Source organism: Nomia melanderi, chromosome 4, assembly GCF_051020985.1.
Source record: "Nomia melanderi isolate GNS246 chromosome 4, iyNomMela1, whole genome shotgun sequence".
Taxonomy (NCBI): Eukaryota; Metazoa; Arthropoda; class Insecta; order Hymenoptera; family Halictidae; genus Nomia; species Nomia melanderi.
In genome coordinates this window covers 275,187-289,886 of record NC_135002.1, presented here as the reverse complement: position 1 = coordinate 289,886, position 14,700 = coordinate 275,187, and the positions used below count along the sequence as shown (strand labels likewise).

General features: G+C 37.6%; 4 protein-coding genes across 5 annotated transcripts; 2 read left to right on the top strand and 2 right to left on the bottom strand.

The window, feature by feature from the left end:
* Window positions 1-98: 98 nt before the first annotated feature.
* Rpn12 (regulatory particle non-ATPase 12) lies at window positions 99-1,466 on the bottom strand. Its single transcript, XM_031993493.2, has 4 exons — window positions 1,358-1,466; window positions 1,155-1,299; window positions 865-937; window positions 99-774 (listed from the first exon to the last, which is right to left on the bottom strand). The coding sequence occupies exons 2-4, from the start codon at window positions 1,257-1,259 to the stop codon at window positions 155-157; spliced, it is 798 nt and encodes a 265-aa protein (XP_031849353.1). The 5' UTR covers window positions 1,260-1,299; window positions 1,358-1,466; the 3' UTR covers window positions 99-154.
* On the top strand, window positions 1,263-2,713 carry PIG-C (phosphatidylinositol glycan anchor biosynthesis class C). Its single transcript, XM_031993491.2, has 2 exons — window positions 1,263-1,770; window positions 1,846-2,713. The coding sequence occupies exon 2, from the start codon at window positions 1,892-1,894 to the stop codon at window positions 2,711-2,713; it is 822 nt and encodes a 273-aa protein (XP_031849351.1). The 5' UTR covers window positions 1,263-1,770; window positions 1,846-1,891.
* A 439-nt stretch (window positions 2,714-3,152) lies between these two features.
* Nup205 (nuclear pore complex protein Nup205) lies at window positions 3,153-9,713 on the bottom strand. 2 transcript variants are annotated; one of them, XM_031993485.2, is made up of 7 exons: window positions 9,520-9,713; window positions 9,213-9,376; window positions 8,703-9,119; window positions 8,338-8,629; window positions 7,542-8,261; window positions 3,517-7,455; window positions 3,153-3,394 (listed from the first exon to the last, which is right to left on the bottom strand). In XM_031993485.2, the coding sequence occupies exons 1-7, from the start codon at window positions 9,527-9,529 to the stop codon at window positions 3,180-3,182; spliced, it is 5,757 nt and encodes a 1,918-aa protein (XP_031849345.1). In that variant the 5' UTR covers window positions 9,530-9,713; the 3' UTR covers window positions 3,153-3,179. The 2 variants fall into 2 exon arrangements, with proteins under 2 accessions (XP_031849345.1, XP_031849346.1); XM_031993486.2 differs by having other exon boundaries at window positions 3,517-7,446.
* Window positions 9,714-10,157: 444 nt separating this feature from the next.
* On the top strand, window positions 10,158-14,688 carry Stt3A (catalytic subunit 3A of the oligosaccharyltransferase complex). Its single transcript, XM_031993370.2, has 12 exons — window positions 10,158-10,273; window positions 10,770-10,926; window positions 10,987-11,154; window positions 11,228-11,388; window positions 11,470-11,859; window positions 11,936-12,089; window positions 12,160-12,398; window positions 12,476-12,640; window positions 12,715-12,903; window positions 12,979-13,198; window positions 13,294-13,482; window positions 13,566-14,688. The coding sequence occupies exons 2-12, from the start codon at window positions 10,830-10,832 to the stop codon at window positions 13,709-13,711; spliced, it is 2,118 nt and encodes a 705-aa protein (XP_031849230.1). The 5' UTR covers window positions 10,158-10,273; window positions 10,770-10,829; the 3' UTR covers window positions 13,712-14,688.
* The last annotated feature ends 12 nt before the right edge of the window (window positions 14,689-14,700 follow it).

The window sequence follows — 14,700 nt, the reverse complement described above, 5'->3', positions numbered from 1 at the left end:
GCTTAGGTAAGTCTGTAGAAATTTGAAATCTGTAGCGGAAGCAATATTATCTTTCGGATTCAGTAAAAGTATAAAAGATAAATTTAATTCACAATAAATACACGATAATTTTTATTTATTCGAAAAATACAAGGAGAGTTATAGACATGCCTTCTTAAACAATCATTTCGAGTTCTCTTGCATAATCTATAGCTAATGTAGCCAAATCTGAGCTGGGTATTGGTTCTTCAGCTTTCTTTTCATTATTAGTCGCGAAGTAGAAATAACCATCCTTGGCCATATTCCAATTCTTTTTTGCTGCAAATGCTTTCATATCCTTCTCTGAATTTAGGTTGAGCATTCTTGAGGCATCTTGGATTGAAATTTTGTCATATGCACTTTCCATACACGCACCAATCTCATCACGAACAGTATTTAATAAAATGTCTATGAAGAAATTATATGACACTGCTGGTACATTGCCTTTTGCTAAGAATATTTTATTATACGATCCTTCCATTAAATATTGTTCCAAACTTAAAGGATGTCTAATGTACACATTAGACTGTATTTGATCCGAAGGCAGTAGTTCCAATTCCGTGTGAAATTCAGCAACTCGATTTTGTGACAATAGAAAGAGCAGATTCAACCCAAGGAGATGATATTTATACGCAGATTCCATAAGATCTGACTTATAATCAAAATAATAACATTTCAATTGTGCCATGTAACGTTCAAAAGAAGGTATATCTTCTGTAACTACGCTCCATTGAGCACCAATTTCTAAAATATCACCTGTCATTGTAGGAAAATTAATATATAGTATTAACCATAAAACCAGCTATTTGGATATATGTATATATACATATTTAATACAATACATACGAGCTATGAGTAATTCATTTTGACTTGCAGTGTTGTTCGATGTTGGAAGAAACATCAAATGAGTAAGGCCAACCTGTAAAAATTAATTATGCCATTAAATTTCTAGTAGATAACAATTATTTCGTAAACAAAAACATTCAGTATTAATCCAATACTATGTGATAAATTTTGTCTTCACATCACGATGACAAATCATATTGACGATCCGAAGAGGTTATGCTGTTTGTATGTTCAACAATGACATTGCTTTTTGATATTATAAAAATTCAATAGCAATTTTCATACACTACCTTTAATTGATTGAGTAATTCGCCGCATTTCTTAAAGTTGCACGGTGTTGCTGTCCATTCTGCCTTTAAATTTTTGTATAAAGAAACAACATCCTTCAGCGCCATTTTTACAAACACAAACGATAGTCATACCACAGTAATGACACTGAAATAAAGTGAGCATAAATATGAATTGCACATAAAGAACATAATTGTAGACTTACAGTGGAAAGTGAATTTATTTGGCACTTCAAAAACTATTGATAAATTTCATTAATTTAAATCAATTTTATTGAATGGATTCATAAGAAATGTATATTCATGTGAACCAGACTTAACACACCAGATTTTCAATAAAAAAATCGAAACTAAAAATTAAATAATTAATTATTTCTTCTTAAAGGGAATGATTATTTCATTTAAATATTTTTTATAATTATTTTGCCTAGCATTGTTACTTTGAAGAATAGAGAATAAACAATCGTCATTTACATGACGATACGATACTCATTCATTTTATAAATTTGAATTAGATAAGATGAAAGATATTTTGTTAGAATGTATCCTACAGTCTAATCCGAATGAAAATTCTGAGAAATGCCTCTCAATTGTTTAAATAATAAAAATAAAGTGCAAGGTTTGCCTAATACTATTGTTTAACTATGCATGATCTTGATACTACGATCGTTCAAAACCTATAAATTTTTTTCAGCGTGTAGCGTAAAACACGTGTATTGAATTGATTGGAAAATTGAAAAATGACATCAGAAATACAGTGGCAGAAAAATTTGTATGAGAATTATGGATTTCCAGACAATTATACGGACAGTTCATTTTTGAAACAGCTACGGAAAAACATAAAGCCAAATAATGTCACGATAATTGAAGCGATCACTTTTGGTGCCACTATATGTATTCAATTAAATATCGTAGTTTTCTTTGTTATTATATTTATTTGGCTAAACAAAGAGTGGACCACGCCAAACGTTATATTTGTATCAACCGTAGTTTTATCTGTATTAGGTTACCTTATGTACTGTCTAAAAGAACCGAACACTTTAAACAAATTAACAAAAGACTTTAGAACAGTGTTAATCTTTCTTACATTCGGTTACATTTTATCACCAGTTTTGAAGACTTTAACTGAAACGATCAGTACCGATACAATTTATGTCATGACAATACTGATGTTTCTAACGCATTTAATATTCAGTAAATATGGCTCCCTGCAAATTTCTTTGTCCGAATCTTTGTCAATAACGTCTTCAATTTTTGGTTCATTAATGTTGGCTTCTAGATTGGCATCTCCACTGCATGCTTTCTCACTTCTTACAGTTGCAATGCAATGTTTTGTTTTGTTACCATTCTTAATATATAAATTAAGTAACAAAATACTTATTTCGAGTATCTCAACTTTCTGTACTGTATATTTTCTTTTATTCATTTCACAAACGATCTCCTATGTTTTCATTGTATCCATAGTTTTTGTTCATTTTGTATGTCCTTATTGGTATGTACAGTGTCAGAGATACAAGGACAATATTTATGGTCCTTGGGACGAAGCTGTTATCACTTCTTAGAACCCGTATTATAAATAAATTGTAAATATATTTCATGGTACATGATTAAATGATACAACTTACGAAGGATTTCTTATTAAAATGACAACATTTACTTAATTTATTAATAATAGATCCCACAATTAATATAGTAACAGAATAAAACTGTGGAAGAATATTTTCATGTATTATTGGATCCAACAAAAATATTACAAATGCGATCAACAAACATTATTTTAACTATTCAATTGTAATCTGTGAATTTTAATTCATAAAAATAGGTGAGTATCCGTTTGGCAAAATACTTTGTAAGTACTCGAAAATAAACAATTGAAAATTATACTGAAACCATTAAGTTCTGATCAGTCAAATTCAAGTTCTTTAATAAATACTGTTCATGTGATTTTCGATAGACGTTCGTAAATATACATGGACATATGAAAAAATATGCTCTTGTACATTCGAATCGTTGTGCAGAAATATGAATTTACTGTACAATTATAAATTGTAATAATCTTTTAATTCTCCTCACAAGTGCTTCGATGAAGCTGTGATCGACCGTTGCATATTCACTATGTGTATCTAACAACTGTGTAATAAAACTGTCCGTAAAAGTAGAAACAAGGCCTTGCTTGAGTTCCATCAGCGTCTCTGACGATACTTTCCATGTGACCATATCTTCGTCTATGCCTCCCGATGATACTGGTAAACAAAGGAACATAACATTAGTCTACTAATCACAATTATTACGAGCTACGGTTTATAAGCAGTGGATCGATCACAAGTAACCGTTATATTTCAGTGGAACAAAAAATACCGATTACCTTGCATCCGACTATGTCGCGATATGACCTGTATCATATAAAAGTCCAAATGACTCCAGAGAATGTACAAAGCATGTTCAATGATCAGAGAACAGTATTTAATGGTTTGACGTTTCTCTTTCACCCAGCGATTCAATCGCTGTTCCACTATTACCCTCTGCTTCCGCACAGCTAGTTCCGCTTCTTCCTCGGACATGTATTCCTTCAGCTCTGTAGTACTCATTTCCGTCACCATCGCGACCTTTTTTATAAGAGCTTCTATATGTGGCAGTTCGGAGTGTAATAAATTCGTTACGGAAACAAGTTGATCGACGATCGTTCCTAGATGCACGCCACCGGAACTATCTTTCAGCTTGTCTTCGCTGCCCCCCGGTTTTGGAGTTAGGTGCGGCTCGAACAGCACGTTGCGTATCTTCTGATCCATTCTGCTGTGCTGCATTTGATTGCGCGTGTACAACATAATGTTAGCGACGATCTGCACGCAGGACATGTGCTGTTGGTTCGCGTCCGTTTCTTCGTGGCTCAAGCGAACCGGTGCCAGCTGCAACTGAAATTTACACAACAAAGAGAGCATCAACCTCTGCAGACGATAGAGGTGCGCGCGAAGTTCCCTCATGCCAGTAGTGTCTTCCAACTTCCGGTCGTCGAAATCCGTCTTCGCCAATTCCTCGTCCACCAATTTATACATGTCGATGTTCGCCGATCTGGATATCACGCCGGTGAGACACGCGATCTCTTTCAGGAACAGACGATTCGCTTTGGGGAAGGCGTTCCGCAGGACCATTTCTATGGTGTCCCGGTGGCTCTGCAGGAATCCGCAAACTTGTATGGCGCAAGACTGGTTCTCCGTCCCCAAGGTGGTGAGCAGAGCGTCGCACAGATACAAAGCTGGCAAGAAGATCTGCTGGTAACGTTGGCCGATAGAGGGTATGAAAGAGTAGTCGCCTCCTTCGAATCCGATGTGCACGTCGGGATGTTGATCGAAAACGACCATGCTCGACATGCACGAGAGAATTTTATTTTCTAAGAGGCTCTCGGCGCCGAGCCTCGTCGAAGCCATTCTACAAAATGTCGCCATTTTCGCTTCGTACAGGTACAGCGGTCGTAACGTTTGCGGCTCTGGCTGTAACATGCAGCGTAACATGTTGTCGGATTCCAAGAGGCTGTCTATCATGTGCTTCAGGTAGCCCCTACTGGTCAAATAGAGTATCCAAGCGTTGTCGTAGTCCAACTCCAAAATCTTGTCCAAGCAGGAGAGCGCCAGCATTTTGCAGACGTCGTGGCCGCCGGAACAATTGTGGCACAGGATGTCCATTAATTTGTTCCCGAAACTGTTTATCACTTGTATCGTTGCGTACCGATGGGAACGTTCTTGTACCGGCATCACTCTGTTCACCGTGCTATCCAACTGACTAACGTACATCGTGTCTATGATGTTCGTGCTTTCCGACTTCTCCAATCCTACCACGCAGAGGAAGTTCAACAGAGCCGCGTACAGATGCGTGATCACTTTCTGAGAGGAAGCGCCAGCGTTCAGGATCCACTGCAATATGTGGCTCAGGATGATCTTCATCATCGTCGTGTTCGAGGGCGACGACGGGAAGGACTCGCTGTCCGCCTGCGTGATGAAGCTGTTCCGCAGATTGACCAGCAACATCAGCACCGTGCCAGACACCAGCGTCTTGATCTCGCTCAAAGCTTCGCAGGACGTCATTTTCTGCAGCAAGTCGTGGGTCAGATTCAACAGCAAATTCTGCTTCTGCGGCGTGGGCAACTGTTGATTGGTAGCCACGCAGAAGAGTATCTCCGTGGTTTGGCACCAGCCTTCGACGAATTTCACAGTGGCGTACGACAGCAACTTCGTTTGGTTCCTCTTCAAAGCGTGGGTTAAAATGTTCTGGACTTCTTGCTGCATCAGATTACGCTGGGTCGCGGTCGCGCTATTCTGCGTGACAGCCAGCTCCTCCGTGATGAGAGAATGTAATTTCCTAATGTCTATGAGACGGGGACCTCCTATCAGAGCAACAGGAACGCTACAACGGCCCAGCACCATCTCGACCTGAGACGGGTCGAAGAAATCCAGCGACAGCGCTGGCTCCAACTGAAGCTGAAACTCGATGTAGTGCAACAGGTCCATTAGAAGCTTTTGCGAGGGCACTACTTGTCCTTCTTCTTGGCCAAAGTCTCCCATTAGCCGCTGAACCAGAGAGCTTTGCAGCCTCCCGCCGGCGACACGCAATTCGATCGCAGCTATCTTCAGTAGCCAGGACATGCAGCCGAGCTCCGTTGCTGTATTTTGACCCTCGAACGGCATCTTCGATAGGTGTCTTTGCACGAAGTCCTGATTCGAGCTGATACGTAAAAATCTTAGTACCGGAACCGAAGTCTTATTATTCGCCGTCAACGTGTGCAGGAAACAGTAACAAGCTTCTGTGATCTTGTCGCGGCCGCGCTCGAGGGACTGTTCCAAAATTCCCAATATAGAGTGCAAGCACGTCCGTGGAAATCCGAGGAAACCCGGTTGCAACAGCATCGTCTTCCGTATGTCCTTCGTGATCTCGAATCCGAGCAAATAGTGAGAGATGTTCGGCGTTGGTCGCGTAATGCTCTGCATCATCAACAGTAGAATTCGTTCCTTACAGTTGCCGGCGTACTGTTTCTCGCTGGAATCGACGTCTTCGTCGAGAGTGATGTCCGTATCCAGACACTCGACGAATCCGTGCCTAATATTGGTAGCCAGGGCAGGAGTCGCTGTAAAAGTGGAGAGCAACTCGGAATCTGCTCCTGGTTCGTTCGTCACCTCGTGAATAACGCCGACCGCGTGGAACGCGTGCTGGGGGAGCCAGGAACTGTAAGAGACGTACTTAGCGACGTTTATCATGTAGTCGGGTTTCTTCGATTGCGGATCCACTTCTAGCAGTAATCTCGACAGCCCGGTTAAAAGTTTGTGCACCGACTTCGCGGCTATTAATTGCGCCATATAACTGTGCTGCGTTTTCAAACCTCTCTCCAATATTTCCAGGCAATATAAACAGCCGTTCTCGAGATTCTTCTTACCCGGGAAAGATTCGTAGGTGTCGAAGTTGGAGCAACCTTTGTCCAGGATGTACAGTATCACGTGCAGAAGCTCCGACTTGGAATGCAACTGAGTCATTATATGGTATCCCGGCGCAGAATTGACTACCGTAGTCTCTCCACTTTGAAGTTCCACCTTGCATCCAGTGAAATCCTCTACGGTTGGTTCGTACTGCTTGATGAGCTTCGAGAAAATCTTCAGACAACCTTCGGCGACTATCCACTTCTCCGCCAAATTCTTATACGACCGCGTGTGAAACTTGAGGAAAATCGTATTGATGATGAAATGCAGATACGGATCGAAACCAGGATTACGGTGACCCATTCCCAGCAATCGTGGTATCGGGAAATCGGTGAGAACGTCTAGAAGCTCCAGCATCGCTCGTGTCAACGGATACTCGTCCTTCTTCGACTCGATCTCTTCCAATTCGGTCTGAACTCCTCTTGGCTGGTAGCTACTTATGGTTGGTATCGTTGAAAGTATTTGCGCGGCTTCCAAACTCTGCCAGACGGTCGAGGAACTCTCGGGTGATCTTGCCAACGCGGCGAGAGTTCTTATCAGTACACCTTTCAACGGAATCGATATGCTGCAACTGACTAAACCGATCAAAGATGGTAACACTTTCCATCCTGGGTGATCGCATATCGCTATTCTCGACATTTCGTCGTTCTTCGCGATCACTTGAACCACCAACAGCACCGCCTCGAGTCCTTTCACCTCGTCCGGAGTGATGCCTTTTGGATGGCTCCTCTGACGATAAACGGTGTCTTGACTGGGAGGCAATTCTTTCCTGAGATTGATGTAATACTCGCTCAAGGACTTGAAGAAGTGGTTCCACGAGATTCCTGTTGATCCTGAAGTCCCTAGGGAGAATATTTGCGAGAAGAATATTATTCGAACTGTTTTATTTATAATAAAAAAACAAAGTATTAAATGAAACAACAATTACCATTTGGCTTAAGAAAGTTGAACGCTTGCCTCGCTGCTTGCGAAGAAGATGCAAGAGAGGCTATCATTTTAAGATACGGTACGAATAGACCTGCTGGCAATATTTCTCCGGCAAGCCGTACAAATTTAAATAGCGCAACTTGTCTAGACGGGAAACGATTCATGTATATAGGAGCAGATACGTGCGTAGAGTCAGAATGGTGACACCAATAATCCATGACCAAATCCAACTTCAGAGGATCCTCTTTGTATAACTCCGCCACTGTCAGCATTAAATACTCAAAGTGATTATCTAAATTTAATGGCGGTTCAATCCCCTCTTGTTGATACGCTTGTATCAAGCGCATAGATTCGCCTGCTCGGCTTCGTAAATCTTTCACTTTTAAAGGCATCAATAATATGAAATCGGACACAAGAGTATGAAAATAACGAATGTAAAATTCCTCGTAGTAGACGCTTTTGTTTTTAAATAGTACTTCAGCCATAAAATGGAAACATTTATTGGACAAAGCCGCTTCCAGCAGTCTTTCGTCTTCATTTGTAATGTTCAACGGTTGCGAATTCACCGCAGTTTTAATTGTTGTTAGAGCAACTGCAAATGCGAATTGTACAACTCCCCGCAAACCAGCGCTCTCCCAAGTAATGTTGGATGATAATAATTTCTGACTGAACTCCTCTCGTGCACTGGTGTTCATGATCAATGGCATTGAACTTATCAGTTCTGGAAAAAATGTATTTTTTCAGTATACTGTAGCATAAGAAAAAGTTAATACCTATTTAAAGACCATGCGTCGCACCTTCTCCGTTCTCGCGGCTATGCAATGAACTAAAGTTGATTGCATTTAATACGCTCATTATAAGGGCGAGAGTAACTTTATCTAGCCCTTCTTCGCGCATTTCAGATTCCACGGGTCTTGCTTGGAGAAATGACAACAAACGGAGTAAAATATCATTTGGCAGTGAAGACTGAGCAGACCATAAATATAAAATATCAGCCAAGTCTTGCCTGGAGTCGTTATAAAGTTTCATAACCATGTAACGATGCTTTGGTCCACCCAGTGCACGATTTTTTTCTAGTAATTCTTGCTCCTGTCAACAAGAATGTAACAAATTACGAATTAAAAAAATGAATATGCGTGTACATAAAGTTTGAGATAAATACCTTTACAGGATTCATTTGTTCTAACAAAGACAAAATTCTATCCAGTAAATTATCTTCTTCCAATTTATTTGTATATTCTGTAATGTGTCTCAAGAGAACAGTGGGTGCATCGATTTTCCAACTATGACCCATTCTAGCTTGTATAAGCATTCTTAGAGTCGACGTAAGTGCTTTCTTTCCATCGTAGTATAATAAAATTGCTGTTAATCCCCGAGGTAAGCCAGGATGGTGAGGCATTTGTAACTGTGCAGTGCATAAAAGATCAAGCGCCATAAATTCATTGAGATCATACATGTCTGATATTATCAATGTTTCATCCACTAGCTCTTTTGATAATAACTGGTACCCTAAACCGGGAAGGGTAATGCCCTCTGTCGCTCCTTTCTTTATTTCTTCTCGACTGTTTACATTGGAAGGCTGCAATAGAATAAGTCTTAAAGTACATAATATATCTAATCGTGTCGTCTGTATTATACAGTATCAATTATTCAATATTATAAAATCACGTACAGGATTTTTTAGAAGTGTCAGGAAATTTTGTCTATGATTTCGCAATGCTTCTGTGAATTCATGATATTGAAGATCATGAGTGGTTGGAGAAGATGTAATGTATCGTTCTACTAGACTATGCAATTCTTTGTATGGAGTCCACATGTCCTCCGTTGTTGTTTTTTCTGCAATGTACGTATAAGAAATAACAATTCAAGTTAAAAATATAGTGAACATAAAGCAAATGCATCATGATATTCGGCATGTTGGAGGTTAGATTTTTCAACTAAGATTCTGTAAGCAAGTATTTACATAAATAAAGAATTACCTTCGGACATGTTTTTGTAATGAATGCAACGTTACGAGGACACAAAATTATCAGGAGAAAACGTTGTACTTAAATGTAATGGAATTAATGAAATTTCGTGCAACATAATACAAACACCGGTCCTTAGGCGGGAACGGCGTATTTCTTAATCGCCATAGGGTATCGAATAATATTACGCGACGTTACATGTCTAAATGAACATATTGCCAGGTTTTATTTTATAACATAAACACTCAGAGGGCGCATAAAATCATAAATTCTTTCTGGTCTGCCTTATCAATTTTCAAATGTCAAAATATTTGTTAGTTTCACACAAGAATATAATAATGTTCTTTCTAATATAAAAATTCATATCCTGCAGTTCACTACTATTAAATAGAATACTTATTCATTATTAGCATTTTGTAATTTGTCTTTATTGTGGCACGTATCTTAATTTATTAACGCCCAATGCTTCATTTTGACATTTTCATTTATGTTTTAATTATGCGTTAACATATCTTGCAATAAGAAAATGTCGTTTATCGTATAAATCAATTTTCCAAAATTAATGAAAACAAATATTTTAGTGATAACGAGTTAAAAACAATATGAACATTCAATGTGCAGCTTTTCAGTATAAGGTGGCATAACTAGCAACACCTTCCAATCTATGCTTTTTTCTTTGGAGTTGCAATGTGCCTGAGTTAGTAATCATTTAAATGATATTGTTATTTTATTACGTTTCTTGTATTGTTGTAAGATTTATGAACTTGTAAGTTGAGATTACGATCTACCTAATAGTCAGAAAACTATACGAATGTACAATGCAGAACGTGAAAACACGTGAATCAAAATACACGTATGTTGCCGGCCGGTAATTTTGTATACGTGGTCAGTTTTCTGATAGACGACATCATTTTTCTCGTTGTTTATTTTTTGAGCATGTAACTGCTACGTGTTATGCGGATAGCATGATCATTGCTAGATTGTTTAATCTTCTAGTTGACAAATATTTAATATTTTCTTTTTTCTCTTGTTTACTTTTATAAAGGATCATAACCTAATATTAAATAACAAATGCCATGTGCGATATATGTTTTGAACTTTTGTCTATAATATTTTGTAAGTATTATTTACATAGAAGATACATTTCACGCTTCTCCATTGTTTGTTTTCAGCATGTGAGGCAATTGTAATTTTATTGTGAACCTTAACAACGAAATATAATAAAATAAGTGATGAGTTTATATTTTTTCTTCTTTGCACAGATAAAATTGTAAACTGAGTGTTTGAATAATTAAAAAGTATTATTCATAAGCCTAATAAATATGGGTACATTAACGAAGACAAGAGGTCTGCGGATGTCTGCACAGAAACAGGAAACTCTTTTAAAGTTAACTGTGTTGTCTCTTGCAGCAATTTTATGTAAGTATTCTGAATCAATACATAGTCGACAATATAATCATAGAAAACATTTGATTACAGCATTTGCAACAAGATTATTCTCTGTCTTAAGATTCGAGAGTGTCATTCATGAATTTGATCCATATTTCAATTATCGCACAACAAAGTATTTAGCTGAAAATGGATTTTATAGTTTTCATAATTGGTTCGATGATCGTGTTTGGTATCCTCTTGGCAGGATAATTGGAGGTAATGAACTCAATATAATTATATTATTTAATGTAGCTAAAGAAATTGTTGCTAATTTGTTATTATTTCACAGGAACCATATATCCAGGTTTAATGATAACATCCGCAGCAATATATCGTATTTTATGGTTATTGAATATTACTTTAGATATACGTACTATTTGTGTCTTCCTGGCTCCATTATTTTCTAGTTTAACAACAATTATAACTTATATGCTCACTAAAGAATTGAAGGTAATTTTTTTCTACACTGCACTCAGACTATTAATGTGATCATGAAAAATGTATTTTACACTACTTTATTCTTTTTTCGAGGATTCTGCGTCAGGATTATTCGCCGCAGCTATGATAGCAATTGTTCCTGGTTATATATCGCGATCTGTGGCGGGCTCTTATGATAACGAGGGTATAGCCATTTTTTGTATGCTGTTTACCTATTACATGTGGATAAAAGCAGTTAAAACAGGAGCGATTTGTTGGGCGACTTGTGCTGCTCTCGCGTATTTTTACATGGTGTCTTCCTGGGGTGGCTACGTGTTCTTAATTAATCTTATTCCTCTGCACGTGTTAACTTTGATGGTGACAGGCAGATTTTCACACAGGATATATGTTGCATACAGCATTCTCTATTGCATAGGAACAATTCTATCTATGCAAATATCATTTGTTGGTTTTCAACCTGTTCAGAGTTCTGAACACATGCTTGTAAGTGCCAACTGTAATTATGTTAAATTTCCGAATTAATTGTCATTAAGGAAATTATGCTCACTTCTCTTCACAGGCATTAGGAGTTTTCGGACTTTGTCAAATTCATGCGCTAGTTGATTATTTGCGTAGCAAAATGTCACAGGATGACTTTGAAGTACTTTTCCGTGGTCTTGTTATCTCCATAGTTAGTATTTCATTCGTTTTGGGGATTATTTTAACTATTACAGGTATTTATACGCGAATGGAAGGTTTTTAAAATTGTAATAATTGTAATATTTAAAGCTTAATTCTTTTAAGGTAAAATATCTCCATGGACTGGACGTTTTTACTCTCTGTTGGATCCGTCTTACGCAAAGAATCACATACCAATAATTGCTTCTGTTTCTGAACATCAGCCAACGTCGTGGAGTTCATTTTATTTTGATCTGCAAATTTTGGTATTTCTATTTCCTTCGGGATTGTATTTCTGCTTCTCAAAGTTAACAGATTCTAACATTTTCCTTATTTTATATGGAGTCACAAGTTTATATTTCGCCGTGAGTATATCTTAATGTAAAACTCTCTTTATCGCGCACGTGATAGGTCGTGTTTGAATGCCTTTTAAAATGCGCAGGGTGTAATGGTCCGTCTAATGTTAGTTCTTGCTCCCGTGATGTGTATTTTGGGTGGAATCGGAGCATCCTCTTTGCTCGTTACTTACATGAAACAATTAGATGGTACAAAGGTTACTGACAAGAAATCCAAAAAATTCGAAAGCAATTACATACTGAAAAGCAAGGTGATTCAAATGATTGTTATTAATCGCATCGTTGGAAAATTCAAGCGTTACAACGTGTAACAATTAATTTTCAGATTGCTACACTTTTCATAACAGTAATGTGCATTCTCTTCTTTTCGTACACCATCCATTGCACGTGGGTTACAGCGGAAGCTTATAGTTCACCCAGCATTGTATTGTCGGCGCGGTCTCCTGACGGTGGACGAATGATTTTCGATGATTTTAGAGAGGCATATTATTGGCTGCGCATGAACACACCAGAAGTAATTCACTACGTTTCAAATAATTGGATAAGTAGCTTAAAATGCAAATGTGAATTATAATTTCTTTAAATGTAGAATGCCAAGGTAATGTCTTGGTGGGACTACGGATATCAAATTACTGCAATGGCGAACCGTACAATTTTAGTAGACAATAATACATGGAACAATACCCACATATCACGAGTCGGTCAAGCAATGGCGAGTTCCGAGGAGAAAGCTTATGAGATAATGAGAGAACTAGACGTTAATTACGTTCTTGTAATTTTCGGAGGACTTACAGGATATTCATCAGATGGTGATTAAGAACCTTCAATAAAAGTGAATTTTGCGTGCATTGTGTTTGCGAAGCATCTCCACGTTATATGAAATCCGTATTTATTCGTATTACAGATATAAACAAGTTCCTATGGATGGTGCGCATCGGTGGAAGCACTGAAAAGGGCAAATCTATCACTGAATGGGATTATTATAATTCTGCAGGGGAGTTCAGAGTTGACAAAGAAGGTTCTCCAATTTTGCTCAATTGTCTTATGTACAAAATGTGTTACTATAGATTTGGTCAAGTCTATACCGAAGGAGGTAAGTGTCTCTTCAATTCTCTACATCATGTTTCTCAAGCTTGACGCTCACTTTAAATTTCGTAACGTAAAATTGTCAAACAGGTAAACCGTCGGGGTACGATAGAGTTAGGAATATGGAAATTGGCAATAAAGATTTTGAATTGGACATGTTAGAAGAAGCTTATACAACGGAACATTGGCTGGTACGGATTTATAAGGTGAAGGATTTAAGAAATAGAGGAAATTAAAAACTGTGGAATAGCAAAACACGGAAGTAGCCACCACTTTGTAAACTACATCATAATCTCGCTCGCTTATAAGTTTTGTAATTTTTTGAGATACGAATGTGGCGCTAAATACAGAAATACACATTGAAAATTACATAGAAGCCATTGCGGAAAATGTATTCAGGCCTCCTCATAAACATTAATTTAGTAAATATATTTATCGATTTGTACGGTGCTTCAGTCTTAGAAGTCTGTGTTCCATTATTAAAAATGAATATATTTTATGCAAATTTATTAGTACCAATCAGTCTTGATAAATGTTTTTATAGAAATATATATACATTATCTTTTTTTAATTTTATAATGTATAAAGAAAATACTCGTTTCTTTTTCATATTGTAAATTAATCGCACTGGAATTCAATCCACGAGGTAATAATAGCTTTATAGTGTAGGAATTATATTTGCACTAAAAGAAGATCAGTTAACCTTTGTAATCGAAACGGTACATTATAAGCTTAAATACTGCAGCATCATCTGTGCGTTTAAGCAGCATTATACGGAGCGTGGAAGAAAATACCAATCGCTCTTAGGTTATTGGTGATGCATGTATGCGTTGATGAGAGGGAGGAGGGGGGGAGACCTTCTAAGGGTGGTCCAGTCAACTATAGTAAATAATGACACTTCCCCCAGTATAATTAGAGAAAAACATATTTTTCCAATGATGTTTTTTCTAATTACACTGAAAATAGTTGGGATTTGTTATAGTTATATGAATCCCTCAGATATGCCATCTCAATGTTCACAAGTTGTGTAAATGCATATTCATAATATGCGTTTCTTGAAAATGTAATTAGCATCACCATCCATGTTTTGAATGTGTACAGACATGTGCGATTTTTTTTTATGAATGTGAAAATAAACGTGAACTGACAGCATTCATTTCGATGCATATATATATATATATATATATATATCTTGTCTCGTATATTTGACGGACTGTAAGAACCC